This window comes from Erinaceus europaeus, chromosome 21 (genome assembly GCF_950295315.1).
Source record: "Erinaceus europaeus chromosome 21, mEriEur2.1, whole genome shotgun sequence".
Classification (NCBI taxonomy): domain Eukaryota; kingdom Metazoa; phylum Chordata; class Mammalia; order Eulipotyphla; family Erinaceidae; genus Erinaceus; species Erinaceus europaeus.
This window is the reverse complement of record NC_080182.1, coordinates 35,939,432-35,966,752: the sequence shown is the minus strand read 5'-3', so window position 1 is coordinate 35,966,752 and position 27,321 is coordinate 35,939,432. Positions and strand designations below refer to the sequence as shown.

At 50.2% G+C, this 27,321-nt stretch overlaps 1 protein-coding gene and 1 non-coding gene across 5 annotated transcripts in view; one reads left to right on the top strand and one right to left on the bottom strand.

Moving 5' to 3' along the window:
- SH3BP5 (SH3 domain binding protein 5) overlaps positions 1-27,321 on the top strand; it is a 94,054-nt gene that overhangs the window by 65,235 nt on the left and 1,498 nt on the right. For 2 of the 4 annotated variants that reach the window (XM_007529821.3, XM_060180834.1), the window contains exons 4-8: positions 12,120-12,284; positions 18,912-19,042; positions 20,595-20,637; positions 22,993-23,212; positions 25,436-25,696. In XM_007529821.3, the coding sequence (XP_007529883.2) occupies positions 12,120-12,284; positions 18,912-19,042; positions 20,595-20,637; positions 22,993-23,212; positions 25,436-25,696 (820 nt within the window). Of the gene's footprint in view, positions 1-12,119; positions 12,285-18,911; positions 19,043-20,594; positions 20,638-22,992; positions 23,213-25,435; positions 25,753-25,836; positions 25,918-27,321 lie in introns of those variants that run through there. The other 2 variants (XM_060180832.1, XM_060180833.1) reach the window with 2 other exon arrangements.
- On the bottom strand, positions 10,346-10,452 carry LOC132535362 (U6 spliceosomal RNA). The gene has a single exon (XR_009547145.1). It is a non-coding gene; the product is annotated as a U6 spliceosomal RNA (small nuclear RNA).

Below are 27,321 nucleotides of genomic sequence, written 5' to 3'. Positions count from 1 at the left end.
CCAGGTGTCCAACAACAGATGAGTGGCTGAGCAAGTTGTGGTATATATACACAATGGAATACTACTCAGCTGTAAAAAATGGTGACTTTGGGAGTCGGGCTGTAGCGCAGCGGGTTAAGCGCATGTAGCGCAAAGCACAAGGACCGGTGTAAGGATCTCGGTTCGAACCCCCCCCCCCCGGCTCCCCACCTGCAGGGGAGTCCCTTCACAGGCGGTGAAGCAGGTCTGCAGGTATCTATCTTTCTCTCCCCCTCTCTCTGTCTTCCCCTCCTCTCTCCATTTCTCTGTCCTATCCAACAATGACAACAACAATAATAACTACAACAATAAAACAACAAGGGCAACAAAAGGGAATAAATAAATTAAATAAATATTAAAAAAAAAAAGAAAAAAAAAGAAAGGAAAAAAAAATGGTGACTTCACCGTTTTCGGCCGATCTTGGATGGACCTTGAAAAAATCATGTTGAGTGAAATAAGTCAGGAACAGAAGGATGAATATGGGACAATCTCACTCTCAGGCCGAAGTTGAAAAACAAGATCAGAAAAGAAAACACAAGTAGAACCTGAAATGGAACTGGCGTATCACACCAAAGTAAAAGACTCTGGGGTGGGTGGGTGGGGAGAATACAGATCCAAGAAGGATTCAGAGGACCTAGTGGGGGTTGTATTGTTATATGGGAAACTGGGGAATGTTATGCATGCACAAACCATTGTACTTACTGTTGAATGTAAAACATTAATTCCCCAATAAAAAAAAAAGTCAAAAAAAAAATGAAAGGGACAAAAAAAAAAGAATTAAAAAAATTTTGTTTCTATTTATTTATTTTCCCTTTTGTTGCCTTTGTTGTTTTTTATTTTGTTGTAGTTATCATTATTGTTATTGATGTCATCATTGTTAGATAGGACAGAGAAATGGAGAGGAGGGGAAGACTGAGGGAGAGAGAAATACAGACACCTGGAGACCTGCTTCACCTGTGAAGCAACGCCCCTGCAGGTGGGGAGCCAGGGGCTTGAACTTGGATCCTTAAGCCGGTCCTTGAGCTTTGCGCCACGTGTGCTTAACCCGCTGTGCTACTGGGCTTGCTTATCTTAAAACTGGGAATTGGTACCTTCTGTGTGTCCTCCCCATTCCACCCCTGCTCCCTCACCCATTATCTTGTTGTACTAGAAGAGCAGAGTGTGTGGAATATTGGGTACCCAGGGTTGACCTTGAGACCTTACACCATGAAAGTCTGGTGTGCTGGTGACTGCACTATTTCCCTGACCCTTGCCTGGGGAGCGGTGAGTGGCTAGAGAACCAGACACTGCAGAGGATGTGCAGTGTGACCTGGTCTTCCTGAGAAAGACGGTGCACAGGAGCTGAGGCCGGAGGAGCTAACAAGTGCAGGTGGGGAGCCGGGGGCTCGAACTGGGGTCTTTGCGCTTTGCGCCACGTGCGCCTAACCCACTGCGCTACCGCCCGACTCCCTGATTTCATTTTTTAAAGGTTTATTTATTCATGGAGTGTGGGGAGAAGAAGAGAGCCAGAGCATCACTTTGGCACGATGATGTCTGGGGTTGGACTTGGGCCTCAAGCTTGAAGAGCCCAGTCATTCACTGCATTACCTTCAAGTTTTTTAAAAATAACCCAGGGTGGGGGATTCAGTGGCATAGCATGTGCATTGCATGTTGTGTCTCTGGGTTCAGTCCCTGGCACCACACTGAAATGGAGAAGAGGGGGTGATGAGAGCTGAGGAACTTGGCAGCTGGCTTGCCTGCTGGTGGGCTCTGAAGCATGCGGCATCTGTCTCTGCCATGTTCCAGAAGGCAGGCCTGTCAGGGCCATGCATCTGCAGGGTCAGAGCTGTGACGTGCAGGTGGTGCTGACAGTGGCATTCCAATCTGCGATGCCCAGTGACTCGCTCAAGGTCACAGAGCCTTGACAAAGGCCATTGTTGGTGCCAGGAATATGCCTGGTTCCTCACGCACAGCGCACTGCCTAACAGTGACCCACTTGTCCTGGTCAGTCAATGCCTGCTCTGTGCTGGGCATGGGAATGTGCCTGTCTTAAGGGGGAAAAAAATGTATGCATTTATGAGAGACCCAGAGCATCGACCCAGCATAGGCAGTGTTGGGGATTGAACTCTCAAACTCCAAGACTCCACACTTGCAATTCTTGAGCTCTCCCACTGTGTCCCTTCCTGGGCTGGAACATCTCTTTTGTTGACACTAACTGGGGGGGTGTTAGAGGTGGGGTCCCTGGTGGTTGCAGACTTGCTCAGGACTCTTCCTGTGGTGCCACAGGGGGGTTCCCCTTCTTGGAGAGAGCATCCCTGGAAATGCCGGTTGCTCTGTTTATGGCCCACTGGTGGGGTGGGAGGCCCCCTCCTCCTCAGCCTCCCCACCCCCTGCCCTGGCTTCTGGTTGCTCCATTGAGGAGGGGAGGAGTAGGGGATGGCAGAATCAGCTGAGGCCCAGGAGGTGAATTCCCGGGTCTACTTCCTGTTTCTGCACACACCCAGCCCCAGGGGAAGCACACAGCTGTTCATTAGCTGCAAGGAAGCAATTTAGAGGCTGAGGACTCCAGCACCCCCCCCACACACACACACACAAGGCTCCCCTCCTAGGCAGCACCCCTGCACCTCAGCCCCGACTGGAGCAGATGCCAGACTAAGACCAAGCCTCCTGCTGTGACCTAGGGTCTGTGTGTCTCAGAGAACATACCAGTATGCTTGTCCTTTGACCATGGGACTGGCAGGTACCCATACTTTGTGGGTGCTGGTGAGGATGGAGGTGGGGGCCAAGGCATGGATGAGGGTGAATGTCAGAGAGCCCTGCTGCACTGGGGGAGGCCTGGCATGGCAGAGAAGAGCTCCATGGTGAGCAGCACTTCAGAGCTGGGGTACATGGTGTGTGTCCTGTGGGGCGGAGAAGAAATGGGAGGCTGGTGTTAGTGGGGGTTGTGTAAGTTGCTGGACATACGGGCTGGAGTTGCTGGGTTGCCCTCAGTTGTTGCTTTAAGCAGGCTCTCTGACCTGCCAGCCTCTTGGCTTTTCATCACAGTGACATTCAGTTGATTCAGTTCACTGTAAATGGTTGGCCTGCATTCTCCCAGCTCCTTGAACTTGAGCCCCATACTTGGAACCTGGGGTTGTTGATTTGACAGTGGTTCTGGGGGCTGGGGGGCGGGGAGGGTCTGGGTTGGGTATTATTGGTTCCTGAGCTGCAGCTGGGTCACGTCGGCCTTGACCGTGGCTATGTGCTGTCCCCTGCCCTCCACCCTAGTCTGGACCCTCACCAGCTTGTTGCTCTGAGGCCAGTGGGTGCTATTCTCACCCAGTCTGCTTCAACATGTGAGAGCAAGCAAAAGCCCAGGGAAGTATGGCTGGGTGGGTGGCGCCCTTCTGGCTGGGGTGTGTGGGTAGAACTGTATCTGTCTGTTCCTGCAGCTACAGGAAGCTTGTTTTTTAATTTTTTATTTTTTTATTTGGGTTGTGGTGGTGTATCTGTTTGAGGAAACCCAAGCAGTGAGCTGTTCTGTCAGGCTGAGATTGTGACGGGAGTCTGTGCTGACTGATATGTGCTGACTGGCCACACTGGTCACACTGATCTTTGCTCCTGGGAGTAGGCAGCCCAGGGCGACCAGCTGTGGACTCAATTGATTCCATAGGGTGACAGATAGTGCCAACAAAGGCAGGTGGCTCTGGGGTGGCACGGGAAGCCCCTTGACATAATCTGCATGTGCTTGCCAGGCCCAGAGGTGGTACCTAGCATAGAAGATGGCAAAGGTGGGCCCCATCTGAGAGACCCACCCCCAGTGCCCAGCCCAGGCAGTGTGAGGCCTTGGGGTTTGTCCTGCTGGAACCGGGGCACTGTCCTCCCGATGGTGCACTCCCAAACTTGCTTTATTGTGGCCTTTGACAGTCTTTCCCCTGTTGTGGGAGAGAGAAGATAACAGAAAAACAACAGCCTTGCCTTTGTGATGCTCTATTTTTTGTTTTGTTTTCCTAAGGTTTATTTGTCTATTAGCTAGCAGAGGTGTGTGTGTTGGGGGTGGGGTTGGGTGGAGAGCCGGAGTGTCCAGTCTGGCATCAGGAGTGCCGGGGATTGAACTCAGAATGTCACATTCGCAAGCCCTGTGCTCCCCCTGCTGTGCACCCTCCCCCATGCTGTCCTCTCGTCTTTACGTGTCCGTGAGGCTTGAACTCATAACCTCACACATGCAAGGTGTGCACTCTACTACTGAACCACCTCCCTGGCCCAGGTGATGGGTTTTTGGCATGTTGTGGTTTCCTCTCTGAAGCAGAAGCTGTTTGCATGAGTATACATCAGGAAGGCGGATGGACGACAGCTGACATTGCCCTCTCCCTTCATGTCAGTGGCCGCCCACTTTGCAGGCCAGCCCGGTCCCGCTCCCGCTCCCGGTCCGGGTCCCGTAGAATGCTGAGGAGACAGGCTGGTCCAGAAAGCATCCACCTGTGGCCACAGAGCACTTAGACCGCAGTGAGGGCCGCTGAGAAACGAGGGATCTGATCAGTAATGAAACGTGAGTGGTCACAGGCACCCAGTGGCTCCTGTTTTAGTGCTGTTCTAGAGCGTTCCTAACTAGATCAACTGCAGATAATAACAACACTTATGTTTTTTGTATTATATTTATTTATTTATTGGAGAGAGACAGCCAGAAATCAAGAGGGAAGGGAGGAAGACACCTGAGAGAGGAAATGGCAGACACCTGTGGCCCTGCTTCACCACTTGTGAAGCGACCACACACACCCCCACCCCCCGCAGGTTGGGAGCCAGGGGCTCGAACCAGGATCCTTAAGCTGGTCCTTGAGTTTCGTGCCACGTGTGCTTAACCCGCTGTCCTACAGCCCCACCCCTAAAGGAGGTTTTCAATATAGACATCAGAAAGAGACTAGCATAGCAGATCCCAAATGCTGACATCCAGTGTCTACATGACTCACCACTGAGACTCTTTAGTGTACCTTCTCTCACCCCCCATCTCGTTTCTAGTTGCTTTGTTTTGAAGCAGATGATAGCTTTTTAATTTCTCCTTTTTAAGTATCTCATGTTGAGCCTGAGAACTGTGCAGAGGTGTTTGACCTTGATTCTTCTAGTCTCTCGACGCACCTTTGACATCGTGACGTGTGAGTGGGCTCTGTGGCTTGTCCTGACGGCTGCAGGTGCCCCCTGTGGCACAAAGGGACTCCTACACCACGAAGCTTTTACTTACTGTGGTAAGGGTGGGTTTAGGACATCAGTCTTTTGGCCAGAGATAGAGAGGGGAAGAAGCATAGCGGAGAAGCTTCCTTCACTGTGGTGACAGCTGGGCTTCAGCCTGGGTCACTCGAGTGGCAAAGCGACTCAGTATCCAAGTGAGCCCTGTGACAGGGTTTAAAAGGAACCGAGACCAGCTAGGCCGTGCCTGGCTCTTTTGGGGGCTGGGTAAACATTGTCTTTCCTTCTGTTGAACAGATTTTAAATTTAAGAAAATCGAGTTTGAGAGGGGAAAAAAAAACAAACCCACAAAACTCCTTGGTAGAGATTATAGTGAACCAAGCTTGATATGGATAAAAACAATTCAGTGGAGCAAGTCAATCAATTTAAAGCAGACAATTTATCCTAAAGAAAATAACGGGAAAATGGGGAGCACTGGCTATGAAAAGTGATTAGGGAGCTAAATTTAGGGCTGCATGGAATTCACTCAGCTTGCCAATGAGAATATGTCTGTTCTGGGATAATTCTGATGCCCAAAGCATCCTCACCAAAGTGGCACCATTGTCAAAATGAGTGCCACCCCATCCCCAGGCCACTTTCCCATCAGCCTCGGACAGGGGCTGAAAGGGGCAAGGAGGGGAGAGGAAGATGTCAGAACTGGAAGGCTCAGGCTTACTGGCCACCGCAGACACCCAGGCTCGCCCAGGACTCAGATGGGCAGCCGAGGCTTGAATACGACTGAGAACAGATGTCCTGCCTGCTGTCCCTCTTCCCTGCAGCCAGTAAGAGGTCATAATCAAACACTTTTGATCGCCCTCAGATGTCCTGGAAAGGATTCCTGGACTTTTTTCCTCCCTGAGCTCTGAGCTAGGGGATTGCTTTTTTCCAGCAGCTCAAATGACATTTGCTGTGGACTCCAAGGACACATTGTGTCAGAGAATTTTTCAAAAGTCAGCAGTGGATGACGTCCTGGGCTCAGTGTCCAATACCAGCCATGCCAGAGTTGAGTGGAGTCTCTTTCTTATTACATAAATAAACATCATAAAAATAAAAGTGAGATGAGGAAAGCAAGCAGTCAAAGGCAGCGGCTGCCCAGGACAACGGGGACTTTGTCCTTCTACTCTGGGATTGGGGACCCAGCTGGGGAGGCAGGAGAAGCCCACTCCCCGCCCCATGTTTTTCTTTTTTTTTTTTTTCTTTTGTGGGGAGCACTTTCCGTCTTTACTCTGGTTCACGCCCTCAGGGATCCAAAGACCACTTCTGACCTCAGAGTCAGGCATGGCTGTCCAACCCTCACCCCCATTTCACCCAAAGCTGGTGTTTTTGCCAGCAGTAAGGACACCTCTGTCTTCCATTCTGTGCCTCCAAACCTCTCAATTTTTTTTTTTTTTTTTTTTAGTTGGTTCTTGTGGTTCCATAGTCCAGCCACCAGCACCTGCCTTCTCCCAAGTGAATTCCGGGGGAGCCAAGTGCTAAGGGTGCTTAGAAGGGAGTAAGGAAGCTGCTGAGGACCCAGGTTTGAGCCCCCCCCCCCCAGGCCACCACAGGAAGTACCTGCAGTGGGAAGGCATCACAAGTGGTGGATCGATGCTGTGGGGTCTCACCTTCAGCTTGTCTCAATCTCTGTCTCTCACCCTATAGCTAAGAAAGAAAGAAAATGGCCACCAGGAGTGGTGGTGCAGTGTAGGCACTGAGCCCCAACAATAACCCTGGTATCAAAAAAAGCAAAAGGAGAAGAAGGGGTAGGGACAGCCTTCTGAGGACTGTGTCCCGAGTTAGGAGAGAGCCCGACTGCCCCACTGTCCTGTGATGGGGACCCAGGTTGCCCCCAAGAACAGGTGAGGTAACAGCCTGGTGTGTAGGAGTGGTGGACCTGAGCCAATCAGGGATTGGCTTCTAGGCCTCACTGCCTGGCTCCTCGTACCCTGGCTCCTGGCTGTGTGGGTGCTCAGTTCTTACAGCCATGGCCACTGTGCCTCCCTGCTGTCCTCCTACCCACCCCCCCCACCCCCCCGTCGGGAAATTGTGAGGATGTGGTTGAGCTTGGCAGGGCTTGAACCTGAGGGGTGTGTCTATCCTGTTAGTCTCTCTCTCTCTACTGAGAGATTGAGCAAGGAGGGACAGGAGTAACCTCAAAGGTGTGCCTCATCCTATCAGACTCCCTGCCTCACAAAGCGCCCCACATTCCTGATACTATGGCCTTTAGATAAAAAGATAGGGGGAGATGTCGGGCATGAAGCCAGCTCCCCCTGCTCCACCCTGCATTGCTGATACTGTGGCCTATTTACATAATCATCATTTTGCCTGAAAGATCCCCACCCATTCCATTCCTTTGATGTATCTTCTTTGAGACCCACCCTGCCTGCAGGGTAACATTAATTCCACCAGTTAAAACCATTGCAACAGTTGCTAAGGAGGTTTTTACCTTCCCAGCCCGCTTTTGCTTTTCTCCACCCCCTTTCCTAGCCATTTGCATTGCCTTTGTTGGATAGGACAGAAAGAAATGGAGAGAGGAGGTGAAGACAGAGGGGGGCAGAGAAAGGCAGACACCTGCAGACCTGCTTCACCACGTATGAAGTGACTCCCTTGCAGGTAGGGAGCTGGGGGCTCAAACCGGGATCCTTCCACTGGTCCTTGTGCCATGTGTACTTAACCCACTGTGCTACTGCCCGACACCACCCCCCCACCCCCCCACCCCCTACCTTTCTCTGTGTAACAGCAAGTGAGAAGATAAAAGACATAGTCTGTGTGTGTGGAGAGCCGGACAGAGCCTGCAACACTTACTCCTTAATTAACAAGTTGAAGCAGCATGATGGAGCTAGCCTGGTCAATAAGTACCTTTGTGGGGAGTCTGTCACCCCAAGCAGGTGGCACACCCTGGAATTTCAAAAGGGATGTTCTGGGTCAGGCTTGAACTGTGTGACCCCTGAGGCCCATAATTCATTTGACCTTGATCTCCTTTATTAAAATAGGGCATGTCCAGGGATGGCTCTCACTGGGTCACTCCTCAGGTTGATACAGGATGCCCTCCATACATGATCTGATGTTGGGTAGTTGCCACCTCCCCCTGGCTTCTTCTTATCCATATGCCTATATAGGGATTTACTGATCCAAAGGTTTGGTCTATTTACATAAATCACTTTTACATAAAGCACTCCAGGGCATTGGTGGTTCAGTTATAGGATTCTCACCTGTTCCGCCCCCTCCTTGTCACACTCTGATTTTCACCAGTCACTTTTCTCTCCACCCTCTCTATATCACATCCTGTTTCCACCCTACTTGGAGAGTATAAAAACAGCTGCTCTTCTGATTAAAGACACTTGGAAATTGCTTTCCGGCTCCGAGAGTTCCAGAGTGTATCTCCTGCGGAAGTTGGTGCAGCACGAGTTCCTGATCCCTCTCCCACACAGCAGCCTAGATCAGCTCCAGTTGAGTTCTCTCCAACCCAGAGAGCACTAGCTCGGGAAGAAGTACCCTCAGGCTATCCCGGCAATCTGACCCACACTCAGTGTCACACAGAGCTGCTGTTTTTTTTTTTTTTTTAAGTCATTTTATAGGGGGTGGGAAGTAATGGTTTACAATGTAGTTGTTGACACGTGGGTACCAATAAGTACACCTCTGTGCTCAGCACCAAGTCCATAATAGCTAGAAGTTGGAAACAGACCACATGCTCACGGACAGACTCATGGCTACGAAAGTTGTGATCAATACTTACTCAATGAAATACTACTCAGCTGTGAAAAATGATGAGGCCTCTGTGGTTTTTATAATCCTCTGTGCCCACACGGGCAGGTCTATGAGCACACACCTCCCAGGTGAGTTTCATCTTGTGGGCTCCCTCGGGCGGGGACTCAGACATCCCCAGCTCTAGTGCGACTTTGCACAGCCATAGGGCAAGAGACCATCCCTGTCCCAGTCTCCAGAGTGCACTGGTAGGTGCGGCTGACTCCAGCATGAGCCACAGGCAGGGCCAGGAAGACAGCAGCCCCACTCATAGTGTGGGGTCCCATCTCCTCCTGGGCCCTTGGTGATGATCTGTCCACTCATCCACTGGTGTCTTTGTCAGGGTCACCCAGTGAGGCCGACAGCCTGGCAGGGCAGAAATAGCCCCACTGCATGGGGGAGGGGGACAGAGACTGACTTTTTTTTTTTATTTCTTTATTGGGAAATTAATGTTTTACATTCAACAGTAAATACAATAGTTTGCACATGCATAACATTCCCCAGTTCAGAGACTGACTTTCTGATTCGGGTCAGCCCCTATCTCCATGTGGCATGCAGCAAGTTGCTTTGCTTCTGAGTCCTTTTAAAAACAGACAGGGAGTCGGGCGGTAGGGCAGCGGGTTAAGCGCATGTGGCACAAAGCGCAAGGACCAGCATAAAGATCCCGGTTCGAGCCCCCGGCTCCCCACCTGCAGGGGAGTCGCTTCACAGGCGGTGAAGCAGGTCTGCAGGTGTCTGTCTTTCTCTCCCCCTCTCTGTCTTCCCCTCTTCTCTCCATTTCTCTTTCTCTGTCCTATCTAACAATGACATCAATAACAACAATAATAACTACAACAATAATAAAAAACAACAAGGGCAACAAAAGGGAAAATAAATAAATAAATATAAAAAAACTTAAAAAAAAAAAACCACACAGACCAAAAAATGGGTGGGTGAGACAGCATAATGATTATATAAAAGACCTTTGTGTCTGAAACTCTAAGATTCCCCACCACCATAAGCCAGAACTGAGCATCTAGTCTGTATCTCTCATTGAAAAATAATACAATATATATATAAAAAAAGGACCCAAGCCAGATGGGATGTCCTGGACCTTCCCGGAGCCTTTGTTGAACCCACTGGCAAATACCTGGGCGCTCTTGTTCCTTCCTGAAACGGACTGTGGGCTGGGTGGGAAGTGAAGGCAGCTGGCCCTGGATGCAGCTGGACAGGGGTGAGGACACTGGCCACCCACGTGCTTCATGGTTCCAGCTGGCCCCAGCTCACGTCCAGTGAAGGTCACTTAGTAAATTCACTCACAAGCAGCCTTTTGATAGTCTTTGTCTGTATGAGTCACAGTGACACTGGGAATTTTTCCTGCCTGGCCTCACACAACACAAACCAAGCAAACACTGTTTTGTTCTGTTCTTTTCTTTTTTTTTTTTTTTTAAATATGGAACGCTTCACGAATTTGCGTGTCATCCTTGCGCAGGGGCCATGGTAATCTTCTCTGTATCGTTCCAATTTTAGTATATGTGCTGCCGAAGCGAGCACTGTTTTGTTCTGTTCTGATCAGAACCTTTGCACTTCTGCATCTGTAACCAACTTTCTCTGCTGTGATTCACAACAAGGGGACCGAGATTGCAGGACCCATTTCAACTAGCAGTTCATGAAGGGTGTGGGAGGAGTGGGGCAAGGGAGGTGACCCACTCACTAGAACGTTTGCTTTGTTTGAAGTGCTGGGCTTTGTCCCCCGCACCATATGGGAGCACCGTGGTGCCAGAGGAAGCTCCATGGATGGTGGAGTAGTGTTGTGGTATAACTTAGGGTCAGCTGCAGTTGACCTTGAGCCTCCCCTGCAAGCAGGACTGTGCTGTGACTGTCCAGTCCTCCACTGTCGCTGTGGCTGGGGCCTGTCTGCTAGGACAGTGTCACAGTGGGTGGGACTTAGACCAGTGCTGCTCCTCTCCGGGGGATGCGGACTGCTCAGAGCCACCACCCCTACCTACAGAGTAAAGCCGTGGGGCTGAGCCCCCGGGGGCCAGATGCTGAGCCATAGGTATGACAGGGACAGTGTTGGGGTCCACAGATCCCCGAGCCTGTCAGGCAGTGCTCCCCAAGGCCCAGGTTCTGTGCTCACCCACTCTCCACAGCTAGTGATCGTCGGGCCAGGACTCGTGGGAGCAGAGCAGGTTTATTTCAGTCTCGAAGTACCCGAGAAGGTGGCAGGCGCATGCCACAGAAACCCGTCTTGCACTACAGCGAGGGCTTTAGGGCCTTACAGGGAAAGAGAGGGGAAAGAGAGGGGAGCTTGGGGAGGGGGAAGCATCCTGATGAGGGCAAAGGGGTCCAGTCACCAGCTCATCTCTCTGACTCCACTGGTCACTGTGCTCACTCCAGCCTCCTAAGCGGGTTAACATTCTTGTACGAAGCTTCTGTCTGGAGGTCTTCATGTTGGGCATCGGGGACCACCCAAGGCCACTTTCTGTCTGTTCTTCACTTCCTGTCTGCAGCTGGCCTATGGCCCATCAGACACACAGACACGGGGAGTGAAAACATTGCTAGTGAATATAGCTAAGTTTAGTTTATTAGAAAGAGAAAACCCAGGAGCCGGGCGGTAGCGCAGCAGGTTAAGTACACGTGGCGCAAAGCACAAGGACCGGCGTAAGGATCCCGGTTCGAGCCCCCAGCTCCCCACCTGCAGGGGAGTCGCTTCACAGGCGGTGAAGCAGGTCTGCAGGTGTCTGTCTTTCTCTCCCCCTCTCTGTCTTCCCCTCCTCTCTCCATTTCTCTCTTGTCCTATCCAACAACGACAACATCAATAACAATAACTACAACAATAAAAAAACAAGGGCATAAAAAGGGAATGAATGAATGAATGAATGAATGAATAAATAAATCAGAGAAAACCAGAACTTCAGTCTGGCCCATGCTATGCTGGGGGGGTCAACCTCAGAATATCTTACCTACTGTGCCACCCCACCTTGGGTGCCAAGTCAGATATTAAAATGGTGTGTCTCCTGCTTGGTTACAGTGGGAGTGACTGGGTTGTTCTTCCTTATACCTTGAACCGTGAGAATTGTCCCTTCACCGCTCTGGTGCCTGCTTCCCATTCAGTGTTTCCAAGGACCTGTAGTGCCAGGTCCCTCCCAGAGTGTGAGGGCATTAGCGACTCACTGCCATTTCCTGAGGCCTCATGGTGATGGTTCTTCCTGGTCCAGGCCCAGCTCGAAGCACAGAAAGCTACCCAGGACTTCCAGAGGGCCACCGAGGTGCTTCGTGCTGCCAAAGAGACCATCTCTCTGGCCGAACAGCGGCTTCTGGAGGATGACAAGAGGCAGTTTGACTCAGCCTGGCAGGAGATGCTGAACCATGCCACCCAGCGGGTGAGTCTTGGTCCTGTGTCCATGAGGTGCGGGTGTGGGTCCGCGCGCACGTGGGTGAGTGAGGTGCTGGAGTGCCACCCTCACGCTGGCCTGGGCATCTGACACAGACGCCCTACAGGCTCTGGTGGGTTCTGTGAGCTTGGGCTCCCCAAGCAGAGCTGACAGCCTCCCTGACATGCTGCTTCTGAACAATCTCTGAAGGTCACAAGTGGTTGTGTCTGCAGGGGCTCTGCTGAGCCTGGTCCTGAGCCAGCCTCAGGAGGCACTGTCACCCTGTGTCACACTCACTTCCTTCACTGTGTCACATGGGGCTTGTTGGTTCAGACTGTCCCTGTGGGTCTCGGCTGTGGACTGGTCTTCCGTCATGCTGAGCCCCAGGCTGGGCTGGAATTAGAACCCCTGAGTGAGAGGCCTTGATGAATAGCCCAAAGCAATCTGTGTGTGCAGGGCCCAGGGCAAACGAGTCCAGACTCCAGGCTCTGACCTTTGGGGCTGGGGTTCAGGAGGGGCCCATGCGTGAGCAGCAAGAGTTTTGTCTCCTGGGTTTTCTGCCATTTTGGTTTGGCTGCTTCCGTGACCTACCTTGTGGCCACACCACTCAGTATCTGCTTATCATCTTTCCTCAACTCTGCTGGAATTTTTAGGAGGCAGACAGAAGGTTCTGGAAACTTCTCCCTCCCCCTGGCTGACTTGCTGGAGGCGGGATGAGCTAACATGGGGCCCCAACAGCTCCAACTAAGGCCTTGGATAGAGAGATGATGTTGAGGGACTTGAGGCTCCACCCTGTCTTGGCATCTCCCTAAGATTCCAACCTGTGGAGCTGGAATAGGAAAACAAAAACGGGCCGTTAATACCAGCTGCCTCTCTCTTTTCAGTGTCACCTGTTACGGTGGCTCAAGTCCTGTGAGATCTGATCATTAAAGACAGCCTTGTGCGTCCTGAAATAGAAGGCCCAGCACACGAATGCTGAGTCCAAGCAGCTCTGACTTGTGTTGCCCCCTTCCCACCCCAAACCTGAGATGGCCAGCCACCAGGCCCCCTAGGGGACACACTCACAGGGAAGCCAGACTCAGCCTTGGGCAGCTTTTCTAGGTCACCTGGTAAAAAACCAGTGGGAAGGTGGAAATCTTGGAGATTTTCAAGCTACAGCCTGACAGCTATGAAAAGAACACAGGCATGCGTGCACACAGATACACACAGACAGACACACAGATACACACAGACAGACACACAGACACACACACACACACACACACACACACACACAGATTTGAGTTTCTTTCCAAGAAACTCACCGCTGGTCTGCCTTCCCTTTTTTTTTTTTTAAAGCTTTTTTAAATTTTATTTTATTTTATTTATTTATTCCCTTTTGTTGCCCTTGTTGTTTTATTGTTGTAGTTGTTGTTGGATAGGACAGAGAGAAATGGAGAGAGGAGGGGAAGACAGAGAGGAGGAGAGAAAGACAGACACCTGCAGACCTGCTTCACCACCTGTGAAGCGACTCCCCTGCAGGTGGGGAGCCGGGGTTCGAACCCGGATCCTTATGCCGGTCCTTGTGCCTGCCTTCCCTTTTTATCCTCCCTGTATACCAACCCGAAATTGGCTCAATCACTAAGGAGCATTTCTTCTATTACCGATCGATCTATCTATCTATCTACCTACCTACCTACCTACCTACCTATCTCCTTCTCCATCCTAACACTCCTCAGCACTGACTGATGGTGGTGCTGGGGATTGAACCGAAGGAACGAAAGTCATTTTGTGTAATCATTATGCTATCTCATTTTTGTGTGTTTGTTTTTGTAAGGAACAAACATGATTCTTCCCTTGTGTTCTCTTTTCTTCTGTCCTTACTGTGTGTTTGTGCAATATCACTGAGCATCAGCTTCCCCAGCCCATTTTCCCCTTAATTTAGAGGGAGGGAGGGAGACAGAAGAGAAAGGGAGAGATACCTCGGTATCACTCCACCTTCCATCGAAATCCCTGTGTGCCAGGGCTTGAACCCAGGGCCTCTTGTATGGTAAGACATGTGATCTACTGGGTGAGACCCTCTGGGCTCCTCTCTCCACGCAGCCCCCCTTTTATTTGACAAATCGCTACCAAGGTTGATGGGGTGCAGTGCCTTCACAACAAATCCACTGCTCCTGGAGGCTGTTTTGTTTTTCTTATTCTTTCTTTTATTTTTTTTGCTTTTCTCTCTCTTCTTTGACAGGACAGAGAAATACTGAAAGGAGAAGGGGAATGAGAGAGAGAGGGAGGGGGGAGACCTGTAGCACTGCTTCATGGCTTGTGGAGCCCCCACCTCCACCCCCGTAGGTGGGGACCAGGGGCTTGGACCCAGTTCTTTGAGCATGGTAATGTGTGTGCGAAGCAGGTGTGTCACTGCATCTAATTTCCCTTCCTTAAGATACTAGTTTTATATCAGAGACCGACAAGACCACCTGTCAACTCTGGCATATGTGATTCTGAGGCTATGCAAGTCCTGTGCTCTCCCCACGAGGGAGCTACCTCCCTAGCTCCCTGTGTTCTAGTCCTAGTGTCCTAGCGGACTGGTAAGGGACAGTGAAGGGAAGGAGAGCAGGACTCCTACCCTGTACAGCTCAGGGGAGCACTGCTCACACCATATTCTCTGAGCCTGTGCACAGCATGTGGGTCCGGGCCACACAGCCCTGTGCCTCCTGGGTCACGTAGGGCTGCCTGGCGTCCTGGGAGGCGCATCTGGCACGTGCCCTCAGAGGCCACCCAGGGGAGGGTCCACACGCCTGAGTTTCTTTGTTGTGGAGGGCGACCATTTTAGATCAGATGAGGAGGATCCCAGGCCAGAATTTATTTATTTTTTATTTACAAAATAAGAAATTGAGAGTTTCACACAGTTCCCACTACCAGAGTTCCATATCTCATCCCCTCCCCTGATAGCTTTCCTATTATTCCCCTGGGAGTATGGACCCAGGGTCATTGTGGGGTGCAGAAGGTGGAAGGTCTGGCTTCTGTAATTGCTTCCCCGTTGTACATGGGCGTTGGCAGGTTGATCAGTACTCCCAGCCTGTCCCTAGCTTTCCCCAGTGGGGTGGGGCTCAGGTGAAGTGGGGTCCTAGGGGACACTGGTGAGGTTGTTTGCCCGGAGAACTCAGGTTGACATGGTAGCATCTATAACTTGGTGTCTGAAAAAGCAGTAAGATATAAAGCAGAGCGAATTGTTAAGTAATCAGGAACCTAAAGGTAAGAATATAGCAGATGAGATTTGGGGTCTCCATTTTGGAAAAAGTTAGTAGGTCTATTTTAGGTATATTCCAAAGGGGCTATGACTTTATTAATTTTACCTGAGCCTGACAGCTAACATGCAGATGGGCCCAAGGTATTGTCTGGGGAGATGGTGTCATAGTTGGAAAAAGGACCAGAAAGCTGGATCAGTGCAGAGAGTAGCTCCCAAATACTGTAAAATGCTATAAAAACCATTAACTGTAAACCCCATCATTTAGACAGGCCAGGATTTCTTTCCCAGCATGCCGTTCGTCTTTCCCAGATTCTTCTGAGCCACACAGACCTGAGATGCAGCTGCTTGAAAGGGAGAAGAGTTTTAAATTGACACCAGCAAGTCGCAGAACTGGTGACAAAGCTTTCCCCAGTGTCATTGAGAAACTTGCCCTAAAGGATCCCCCTCAGGTTCCTCCCTGCGCCTCGAGTTGTAGGGCTGTTGGGCCCTTTTGGTTTTTGGTCACCAAGAAGAACACAGTGATTTGTGTGAGGATTTCCTCTCTCTCGGTCAGAAGCAGGGTTGGGGTTTAGAGGACCTCTCTTCTAGGAGGCAGAGATTGTGTGTGTGTGTGAGATGGTGAAGTGGGACAGTGACATGCCTGCCACCTTCTCTGTCTTCACTGGTGGTACTGCCAAGTGCTGGAAGCTTCCTCACGGTTAAATTTAGCCAGTCTTCCCAACTCTCTGCGGAGTGAGAGCTGAAATAGATGGGGGCCTGTGCACAGCTGGTGAGAACCCCACTTCTCACGGGTGGGTGGGGAGAGCTTTTAGGGCCTGGTCTATTTTATTTTTTTTTATTTTTTTTTTTATTAAAGAAAGGATTAATTAACAAAACCATAGGGTAGGAGGGGTACAACTCCACACAATTCCCACCGCCCAATCTCCATATCCCACCCCCTCCCCCGATAGCTTTCCCATTCTCTATCTCTCTGGGAGCGTGGACCCAGGGTCATTGAGGGTTGCAGAAGGTAGAAGGTCTGGCTTCTGTAATTGCTTCCTCGCTGAACATGGGCGTTGACTGGTCGGTCCATACTCCCAGTCTGCCTCTCTCTTTCCCTAGTAGGATGGGTCTCTGGGGAAGCTGAGCTCCAGGACACATTGGTGGTGTCTTCAATCCAGGGAAGTCTGGCCGGCATCCTGATGACACCTGGAACCTGGTGACTGAAAAGAGAGTTAACATACAAAGCCAAACAAATTGTTGAGCAATCATGGACCCAAAGCTTGGAAAAGTGGAGAGGAAGTATTAGGGAGGTACTCACTGCAAACTCTAGTATACTTCTGCTTTCTTACTTTGGTGCCATACTCCAAACTCAGTCAATTTCTGCTTTGCGTTTCTACTTCTTTTTTTTTTTTACATGCATAACATTCCCCAGATTCCCATTTAGCAATACCACCCCACTATTTCATTCATCATTTTTCATGGACCTGTATTCTCCCCACCCACCCACCCACCCCAGAGTCTTTTACTTTGGTGTAATACTCCAATTCCATTTCAGGTTCGACTTGTGTTTTCTTTTCTAATCTTGTTTTTCAACTTCGGCCTGAGAGTGAGATCATCCCATATTCATCCTTCTGTTTCTGACTTATTTCACTCAACATGATTTTTTCAAGGTCCATCCAAGATCGGCTGAAAACGGTGAAGTCACCATTTTTTACAGCTGAGTAGTATTCCATTGTGTATATATACCACAACTTGCTCAGCCACTCATCTGTTGTTGGACACCTGGGTTGTTTCCAGGTTTTGGCTATTACAAATTGTGCTGCCAAGAACATATGTGTACACAGATCTTTTTGGATGGATGTGTTGGGTTCCTTAGGATATATCCCCAGGAGGGGAATTGCAGGGTCATAGGGTAGGTCCATTTCTAGCCTTCTGAGAGTTCTCCAGACTGTTCTCCACAGAGGTTGGACCAATTGACATTCCCACCAGCAGTGCAGGAGGGTTCCTTTGACCCCACAGCCTGGTCTATTTTAAATGCATTCACCACTCACCCATTTAGGTCAAGCTTCAGATTCTAAGACCAAAAGGTTACTGCTGTTTGCTTGTGTGTCCCAGCGTGGGGTGTTGTAGTGCATTGTGAAAACATAAGGTGGTTATTAGAAGCAAAGGGAAGGGACCTCCTGCTTCTCTGGGCTTGGGGAAGAAGTCATTTTAGCAAGTCTGCCAGCTCCATGCACTTCCCTCCTCTGGCTTTAACTCGTTTTGTTTTATCTTTTCTTTTACAGTTTTATTGCGGGGAGGGCACTAGTGGTTTACAGTGCAGTTATTGACACATGGGCAGTGTCTCATCTTGTCACGACATCTGCAAAACACTCTCAGCTCCTAGTCTGGTCCCTTTCCACCGTCCTGTCCCAGGACAACAAAGTCCCCTTCTCAGCTGTTCCTTCCCAGAGTGCTTTGCTATGTTGCAATGAGCCAGACCCAGTCTACACTTCACCTTGTGTTCCTTTCAAGGTCCTTTTTTTTCTTTATTAATTTTTTTATTTATAAAAAGGAAACATTGACAAAACCATAGGATAAGAGGGGTACAACTCCACACAGTTCCCACCACCAGAACTCCATATCCCATCCCCTCCCCTGATAGCTTTCCTATTCTCTATCCCTCTGGGAGCATGGACCCAGGGTCCTTGTGGGATGCAGAAGGTGGAAGGTCTGGCTTCTGTAATTGCTTCCTTGCTGAACATGGGGGCTGACAGGTCTGTGCACTAACATCATCAAATAATAGTTTTAAAGGAATTTGTGTTGAGTCCCCCCTATCCCCCCAAACAAAGATCCTGGTGTCAAAAAAGTGCATAGTGAGAGGGAGGGAGTAAGAGAGAGAAGCACAGACTGAGTCCTTGCCATTTTATGTGGTGCCACATACAAGGTATGTATCTCATCATTGAGTTAATTCTCAAGCCCAAAGAATATTTTTAAAAAATACACAAGAGGGGCCAGGTGGTGGCACACCTGGTTGAGCACATGATCCAATGTGCAAAGATCCAGGTTTGAGCCCCCGGTCTCCATCTGCAGGAGGAAGGCTTGGCAAGTGGTGAAGCGGTGTTAAAGGTATCTATCTCTGTCTCCCTCCCGCTCTGTTACCTCTTGATTTCTGGCTCTCTTGATTTCGATTCAGTAAATACATAAAGATAGTAAAGAAAGAGAAAACGCTGCACTAGAGAAGGAGTAAAAACCTAGAGTATCATTCTGACAGATGCAGAGCTGGGATCAGAACCTGGAACCTTGACGTGTGTAAGTCTGGTGTTCTGCCACCAAGCACCATCCTTGGCCACTCCTGGGGCATTTTTTTTTCCTTTTTTTTTTGTTCAAATGACATGAGCTGGACCTCAACAATGAACTGGGTCTGAGTTGATCTCTGCTGTTGTCTGAAGGTCATGGAGGCGGAGCAGACCAAGACACGGAGTGAGCTTGTGCACAAGGAGACTGCGGCCAGGTACAACGCGGCCATGGGCCGCATGCGGCAGCTGGAGAAGAAGCTCAAGAGAGCCATTAACAAGTCCAAGTGAGTCTGGGGCCTTGGGTCCCTGAGGCCCTGTGGGCATCCATCCTCTCCACCATCTATGTGCTGTGTGCTCAGGGAACCACCTCCCCACAGCCCCAAGATCCATAGAACCTCAGAGATAGGTAGCAGTACTCCAAAGTAACCAATCCAGGAGACCTCTGAAAAGGGAAGCAAAGCATTGCATGGCTCATTCATTGGGTGGGCTTTGAGGAAACTCAGTTTACCCTTGGCTCTGTGGCTGACAGTGTGGGTGAGGGCCCTGGCCCTCAGACTGTCGGCGTAAGGAGGGTGAACTGTGTACATCAAGGGCAAGTCTGGTTTTCATGGAGGTTCATTTCCCAGTTCTTCTCACTAATATATATATTCTCTTCAACCCATTTTTTAAAATTTGTGACTAATAGCAGTTTTTTAAAAAATATTTATTTTATTTTATTTATTCCCTTTTGTTGCCCTTGCTGTTTTTTTTTTATTGTTGTAGTTATTGTTGTTGTCGTTGTTGGATAGGACAGAGAGAAATGGAGAGAGGAGGGGAAGACAGAGAGGAGGAGAGAAAGATAGACACCTGCAGACCTGCTTCACCGCTTGTGAAGCGACTCCCCTGCAGGTGGGGAGCCGGGGGCTCGAACCGGGATCCTTATGCCGGTCCTTGTGCTTTGCGCCCCCTGCGCTTAACCCGCTGCGCTACAGCCCGACTCCCCTAATAGCAGTTTTTAAAAAGGTTCTAAGATTATAGGGTATTGTTGTTCCACACCACATCTACCGCCACTGTTTTTAGACAACATCGACCTTGGGGATAGACCTCCTGTTTCAGTCATATTTCTGGGCACGCAAGGGAGGGACAGAGCTTGGAATAGCCTAGACTTAACAGCCAGCGATGGCCCTGGAGGCCCACGGAGGGTGAACAGTTTAAGAATAAAGCAGCCATCCACACTCAGTGCTCAGACACCAGGGTTCCCCTAAGAAGAGCTAGGATCTTCCGGTTGACCCAGCCCCAGAAGACTAGACATAGCTCTTCCTTGTCTTCTCTCTTGCCTTCCACCTCTAGGTCTTCAGACTGTCTGATACTTCTAGTTTTAGACAGGGTCCAAGAGAACCAACCCGAGCCACTGTTCTGTGAGGGGGACGAGTGGTGGTTCTCCTCCCAAGTGACCGTATCTGCTCGTCATCACTGGGGAACCAGCTTCCTAAGGAGAGGGGGCCCAGATCCAGTCAGCTGCTGGGTACACCCTGTGTAGCCTGGTTCATCCTCCCCAGAGAGGATTCTGACTGAGGCTCAGGGGCACCTGGAGCTGTGCCCAGACTCCTCCAGCTCACGCTCAGATGGGCCTTCTGTCAGCCCAACCCTGAGTGACCCCAGGACCCGGACTGACTCTGTCTCCTGCCACCCCCAGAGCCAGGAGCATCCCTTTCCTCTCAGGGCCTTGTCAGAGTTGACTAAACCGTGGGCGGAGGGCCTGGATAGCTGTTCCTGGTACTCCCCATACCGACTGCCATGCTCTTTGGTGCCCACTGGGTTGTGTCACGCCGATGATCTTTCTTCTTTCTTCCACAGGCCTTACTTTGAACTCAAGGCAAGATACTATGTACAGCTGGAGGTACGTTGTGGTTTTTGGCCCTGTAGCTGATGGAGTTTTATGCAGCCAGAGCCCCACTGTTTGAGGCAGTCAGCTTGGCGGTAGCCTGTTTGCTATACAGGGAGAATGGAGCAGAACTAACTGTATTCTTATTTTTATTTCTGTATTGTGGATAAAGACAGAAATTGAGAGGGACGTGAGAGAGAAACACCTGCAGCACTGCTCCACTGCTTCTGAAGCTTCCCTTCTGTGCGTGGGGACCAGGGAATTGAACCTGGGTCCTTGTGGTTGATGCTATGTGCACTCTACTGTGTGTGCCACTGCCTGGCCATGAGTGACTCACTCTTTTATTTATTATTAGATAGCGAGAAATTGAGAAGGGAAAGGGAAATAGATACTGCCCAGCCGTGTGTCTCTGGTCGTCTCTGTCTGCCGCCACGAAGCTAGCCCGGCCTGCTGGAGCCCCGAACATTAACGACACCTCACCACTCAGGAAGCTTTCCTTGTGCAGGGGTGGACCAGGGGCTTGAACCCGGGTCTTTGCACATTGTAATGTGCGTACTTAACTAGGTACACCATTGTCTGGCCACTCATTCTTCTTGTTAATATTTATTTTTATTGATTGGATAGAGACAGACATTAGCAGCACTGCTTCACCACTTGGAAAGCTTTCTCCCTGCAGGTGGGACTGGAGACTTGAACCCTGGTCCTTGTGCACTGTAACGTGCACTCAACCATGTGTGCCATCCCCTGCCCCAAGACTCATTCTTTTTTTTTTTTTTTAATTTTTTAAAATATTTATTTATTCCCTTTTGTTGCCCTTGTTTTATGGTAGTTTTTACTGTTGTTATTGATGTCATTGTTGGATAGGACAGAGAGAAATGGAGAGAGGAGGAGAAGACAGAGAGGGGGAGAGAAAGACAGACACCTGCAGACCTGCTTCACCGTCTGTAAAGCGACTCCCCTGCAGGTGGGGAGCCGGGGGCTCGAACCGGGATCCTTGTGCTTCGCACCATGTGCACTTAACCCACTGCGCTACCACCCAACTTCCCCCAAGACTCATTCTTAACTGAGTCATCAGGGTTTTGATTGGTCTTGATTGGGTCTTTTTGTGTGTGTATGTGTGTATGTATGTGTGTGTGTGTATGTATATATGTATGTATATGTATGTATGTACTTTTATGGTACTAGGACCGTTTGCATATGCATTTCCACTATTCTTAGGTCCACCTCCCCCCTCCCCCTCCAAAAAATTCAGGTAGTGGCTGGGGAAATACCAAGTACAAGGCTTGCATTCCTGAGGCTCTCTGTTGCCTCATATGCTGGAGTGGTGGTGTTGTTTTTCTCTTTCTCAGATGAGACTCTCTTTTATGAAAAGTCTTTAAGAAATCAGAGAGCAGAGGTACCACAGAGCTATTTCACTGTCCGTGGGGCTTTCTTGTGTGCTGTGGTCCTTGCACATGGTGCTGGGGTTTGACCTGGGGCTTCATCCATGGTGAAGTGTCCATTTTACTGAGTGAACTCTCTCCTAGCCCTTTGATTGGCTGTCAGTGGACTCCAGAGCTCTTTAAATCCACCGGCCACTTTCTAGATTGTTTCGGGACAGTGCTTCCCACAGGGTACTCGTGCTGGCAGCATCAGCACTGGGATCTTGTCACAAGTGCAGAGTCTCAGGTTCCAAATAAAACCTGAGTGATTGCTGCTCAGCCTGTGAGCTTTACCAAGCCCTCCAGGAGTGGGGCTGAGCAGGGAACACCAGGTCGAGGTCACCCACGTGCAAGGACCTGAGTTCAAGCCACTGGTCCCCACCTATGAGGGGGCCAGTGCTGCAGGTGTCTTTCTCCCTATGTCTCATTTCCTTTTCACTTTCTGTCTTTATCAACAAAAAGATAAATAAATTTAAAAAGCAGGGTGGTGGGGGAGTGGCTTCCAGGAGTTGTGGATTCATCATATAAACACCAAACCTGCATGGGGAAAAACAGAAGAAAAAAAAAGAGAGAGAGAGAGAGAGAAAAATAAAGTAAGGAAGAAAGAAAGAAAAAGAAAAAAAAGAAGAGAGAAAGAATAAAAGGAAAAGAAAGCCTCCTGGATTTTCTAGTGCAGGCTCAAGTTTGAGAGCCACTTCCTGGGCACCGCATGGCTGAGTGTGGGGCTGCTGAGTGCAGGACACCCTCTGAGAAGCTGCGGTTTCTGGGTGCTAGGGTCTGAGTTTTCCCCCTGGATGGGATTTGGGGATGGGGTGAGGGAGGTGGCTGCTTTCATATCACACAAGTGGTGAAAAAGGCCGATGGGCCTCTGCAGTCATGTCTCGGGAAGGCCTCTGAGGCACCAGCTATGCTCGGCCACTTGCTCTAAGCGTCCTGTTCTTCTTAGCAGCAGTTAAAGAAGACGGTGGATGAGCTGCAGACCAAGCTGGCCCTGGCCAAGGGCGAGTACAAGACGGCCCTCAAGAACCTGGAGATGATCTCCGACGAGATCCACGAGCGGCGACGCTCTAGCGCCATGGGGCCCCGGGGCTGTGGTGTTGGGGCCGAGGGAAGCTGCACATCTGCGGAGGACCTTTCGGGGAGCAAGGCCGAGCCTGACGCCGTTTCTGGTGAGTTGGGCATGTGCGAGCTACTTCTGGGCCTGTTGCAGTACCAGAGGGGCCTCTGGGAATGGGGCTGGGCTGAGGGCAGCTCCTGGTGGTTTTCTCACGTGGGTAGGAAGGACTCTGTTCATCACAATGCTCCCTGTGTCGGGTGCTGGGGCTGAGTAAGTGTGGAAAGTAATACACTCTCCCTCCCCCCCCCCCCATTCCAGTGCATATCAGAAGTGCTCTGAGGGGTCCTGCGAGAAAGGAGTTATCCAGGAGCAGGGCTTTGGGAGGTGGCCCCGTGGTGGGGTGCAGGCCATGCCTACTCCCTGGCACCACATTAAAAACAGACAGACAGACCAGCAAGATAACAAGTAGACTGTCCTCCATAGCAGAGTGCTGCTCTCTTTCTCATGATTGGGGAGGGGCAACTAGAAATGTTGCAATCAGTTTTGATCCTAACCTCAGCTGTCTCGCCATTCCTAGTTCGTGATGCAGGCAAGGGCTTCACTCATGATTTCCACTTCTTTGCCTGTGAAATGAAGGATGTGGCAGTTAACTTTCTTTGATCTGCTGCTGGGCAGAGTGGTGCTTAGAATAAAATAAAATATCCCTGGTGCCCATTCACTGCTCTGCGAATACGGGACCTCCTTGGCATCTGAGCACACTTCATTGAGGTCATTCCTTTGTATTTTAATATACTCCCCTCCCCCAGTGTGGTGCTGGGGAATGGAATGGGAGCCTCAGACACAGGCTATATAGGTGAGTGGTCTCTCCAATGTGCTTTTTAAAAGTTCTACATGCTTAGAAGTAAAGGAGTGACAGATGGAGAGTTGGGGCAAGACACCAAGGCATGGCGTCTCCATTCTTGGAGTCCCCCTTGTGGAGATAGCTCAGAACATTCTCAGAGCTATCTCCTGGCCTTGTGACTGCCTTTTTATTAAGAAAGCCCATGGGTTTGGGACAGTGGCTCACTAGTAGAGCGTGTGCTTGGCGTGCATGAAGCCCAGGGTTTGGTCTCCAGCACCATGTAAAAACAGGCTGCCCAGGCTCAAGCAGCCAGCATCCACCTGCAGAGGATGAGTGCCACGAGCTATAGAACAGTGTGGTAGGAGTCTCTCTACTCTGTCGACTGTCAGGAGTGGCAGAGTGATGCAGGTACTAAGCCCCAGTGAGAACCTGGGTGTTAAATAAAAATAAAAATAAAAAGGAGCAACAGACAAAGTGAAAAAAGAAAAGAAAAAAAAAAAAAAAGAAGCTCCATGGACAGTGTGGTGGTATTTAAGTCTCTTACAAATAAAATAAAAAAATGGGGGGGAAGGCTCAGCTGGAGGTGTTGTGCCTGAGATCCTGTGTTCAGTGTTCGGCACGGCCTAAAAATGGGAAACGAAACAAAATTCTTCCAGCATGACGTTTGCTTGCTTGCTTCCTTCCTTCCTTCCTTCCTTTTCCTTGTCTGTGGAATAATCCCTGTTGGCTACTTCCCAGGCTCCTTCCTCAGGAGTTCTCTGCCCATCAGCAGACATCTAAGTGTCAGGCCCAAAGGCAAGGGAAAGGAAACTTAGTGATGTCATTTGAGCATCAATGATGTGTGGGACACTTCAAGTCTCCTTGTTAGCCTAGTTCAGAGAGGAACAGAAAACTCAAGAGAAATAGACGCAGGCAAGAGCAGCAGCAGCAGCATAATGGTTATGCAGAGACTGTCATGCCTGAAGCCCCAGAGTCTCCAGTTCAGTCCCTCACACCGCGATAAGCCAGAGCCGAGCAGTGCTCTGGTAATCAAAAAGTAAATACAAACCCAGGCTACGCCAGAAGCAGTGGAATTAAGATTCAAATTGGAGTTAGGATTTTCTGTCCTTGACATGATGGTGCTGCTCACTTATGGCCATCCCCTCTGGGATGCTACCAGGCTGGTTTCAAAGATGGAGGAAGAAAAGAGAAGACAAACACTCTTAAGAAACACCGGGATTATATGCAGGCTCAGAGGAGGGCAGTGAAGGACCGAGCTGTGGCTGAATTCATCATCCTCCCACAGGCCGTGTCCTGTGACACTGATTAGAAGGACGGGCTGGGAAGTGACTGTAAGGACAGTCTCCACAGGACCCAGCTGCTGTGCAGGCTGGTCACACAGGCTTGGGAGGGGCACCCCCCCCCCCCTTTATCAGCTGCCCATGGTGGCAACAGAGTTCTCAACTGGGTAGCTGTGGCAGACCCTGACTGACAGGTGTTCTTGTTCATCCTCAGTGGCCTCTGAAGCTTTTGAAGATGACAACTGCAGCAATCTTGTATCTGAAGATGACTCGGAAACTCAGTCTGTGTCCAGCTTCAGTTCAGGACCCACAAGCCCATCTGAGCTGCCTGACCAGTTCCCTGCAGCGGTGAGGCCCGGTAGCCTGGACCTACCCAGCCCCGTGTCCCTGTCAGAGTTTGGGATGATGTTCCCGGTGTTGGGCCCTCGCAGCGAGTGCAGTGGGGCCTCGTCCCCTGAATGTGAGGTAGAACGAGGTGAGTGCTGCCTGTTGCTGTTTCCTCGTGGTCAGGGCAGCGGAATCTGTGCTCTTGTAGAGCTTAGCCGGCCCCCGGCCCCCCTGGGCCCCCAGTGCTGCACTGCGGCGGGGTCTGTGCATATGCTGTGTAGAGCTTAGCCGGCCCCCGGCCCCCCTGGGCCCCCAGTGCTGCACTGTGGCGGGGTCTGTGCATGTGCTGTGTAGAGCTTAGCCGGCCCCCGGACCCCAGTGCTGCACTGCGGCGGGGTCTGTGCACGCGCTGTCATTGTTGAGCGCTGTGATGGTTTTGTTGAGTGGGTTATGCTGGAGGGAACTGGTCAGGTCCATGAAAGTCTCAAGGTCATCAGTTCACTCCCATGAGAGCTTGTCATGACGCTTCTTGAAAGAATGACAAGAAAGAGTTCGTCATCCAGGAATACAGTATTCCAGCTTTACAGTTGTGAGGTAATTATCATGTAGAAGCAATAGGGGTAGATAGAGTTTGGGAGCAGTGCAATTTCCTTGAGGGCTGAAAGAAAAGGCCTTTGCATGTGCATGCATATATATATATATATATATATATATATATATATATATATATATATATAATATATATATATATCTTTGACAGAACAGAAATTGGAAGGGGAGAGACAGACACAGCACGGCTTTACCATTTGTGAAGCGTCTCCCCTGCAGCTGGAGACGGGGCTTGAACCCAGGACCTTGTGCATGGTAATACGTGCATCTAACTTGGCGCACCACTACTACCCATCCCCCTTGCAAGTATTTTTTTTATTTAAACCCTATCACAGCCGGGCTAGCTTCCCATTGGTCTGTTGAGATGGCCATGTGTGGTACCTTATTAAAAACTCCTCCCACAGTGTACAAGGTAATTCTTTTGTGCTTCCTAAGACCTGTCCCACTCCCATTTCCTGGTGCTACTTTTAGTTTCTTCCCCAGCGACATGGGGAACATGTGACAGCATGCAACAAAGTGTCCATGCCTCAGATGTTTGTCATTTCCAGACCCGTCCCTGTAGAGGCCCTTAGTTTCTAACTGCACTTCTGGTGCCTTCTGGCTTTGCTTTCTCATCACAACAGTTCTCTTGACAGACATGCACTAGATGAGTTCTGTTCCTCAGCTGCTGTGTATGACATGACTCCTCTCTAACAAAATGGGATATAGGAAATGCCTTAGGGGAGCTGGGTGGTGTCCCACCTGGCTAAGTGCACGTTACAATGTGCAAGAACCTGGGTTCAAGCCCCTCATCCCCATCTCAGGGGGAAAGGTTTGCCAGTGGTGAAGCAGTGCTGCAGGTGTCTCTCTGTCTCTCTCCCTATCTTCCCCTACCCTCTTGACTTCTGGTTGTCGCTATCTGATAAAGATAATAATAATAATAAAAAAAGAAGATGCCTTGAGGAGAGCCAGCGGGACAGCACAGTGCTGGAGTGCAGGGCCAACACGCGTGAAGCCCTGTGTTTGGTTTCCATCACCTCACATGCCAGAGTGCTGCTCAGGTCCTCTTTTTGTTAATAAGTAAACAAAATGCCTTGAGGGCTAAGAGCAGCTGGGTGTGGTTGGGCAAGTCTGGGGCAGTCGGATTCTGGAATCATCTGTACTCACCAGCGCTTCCCTTTCTAT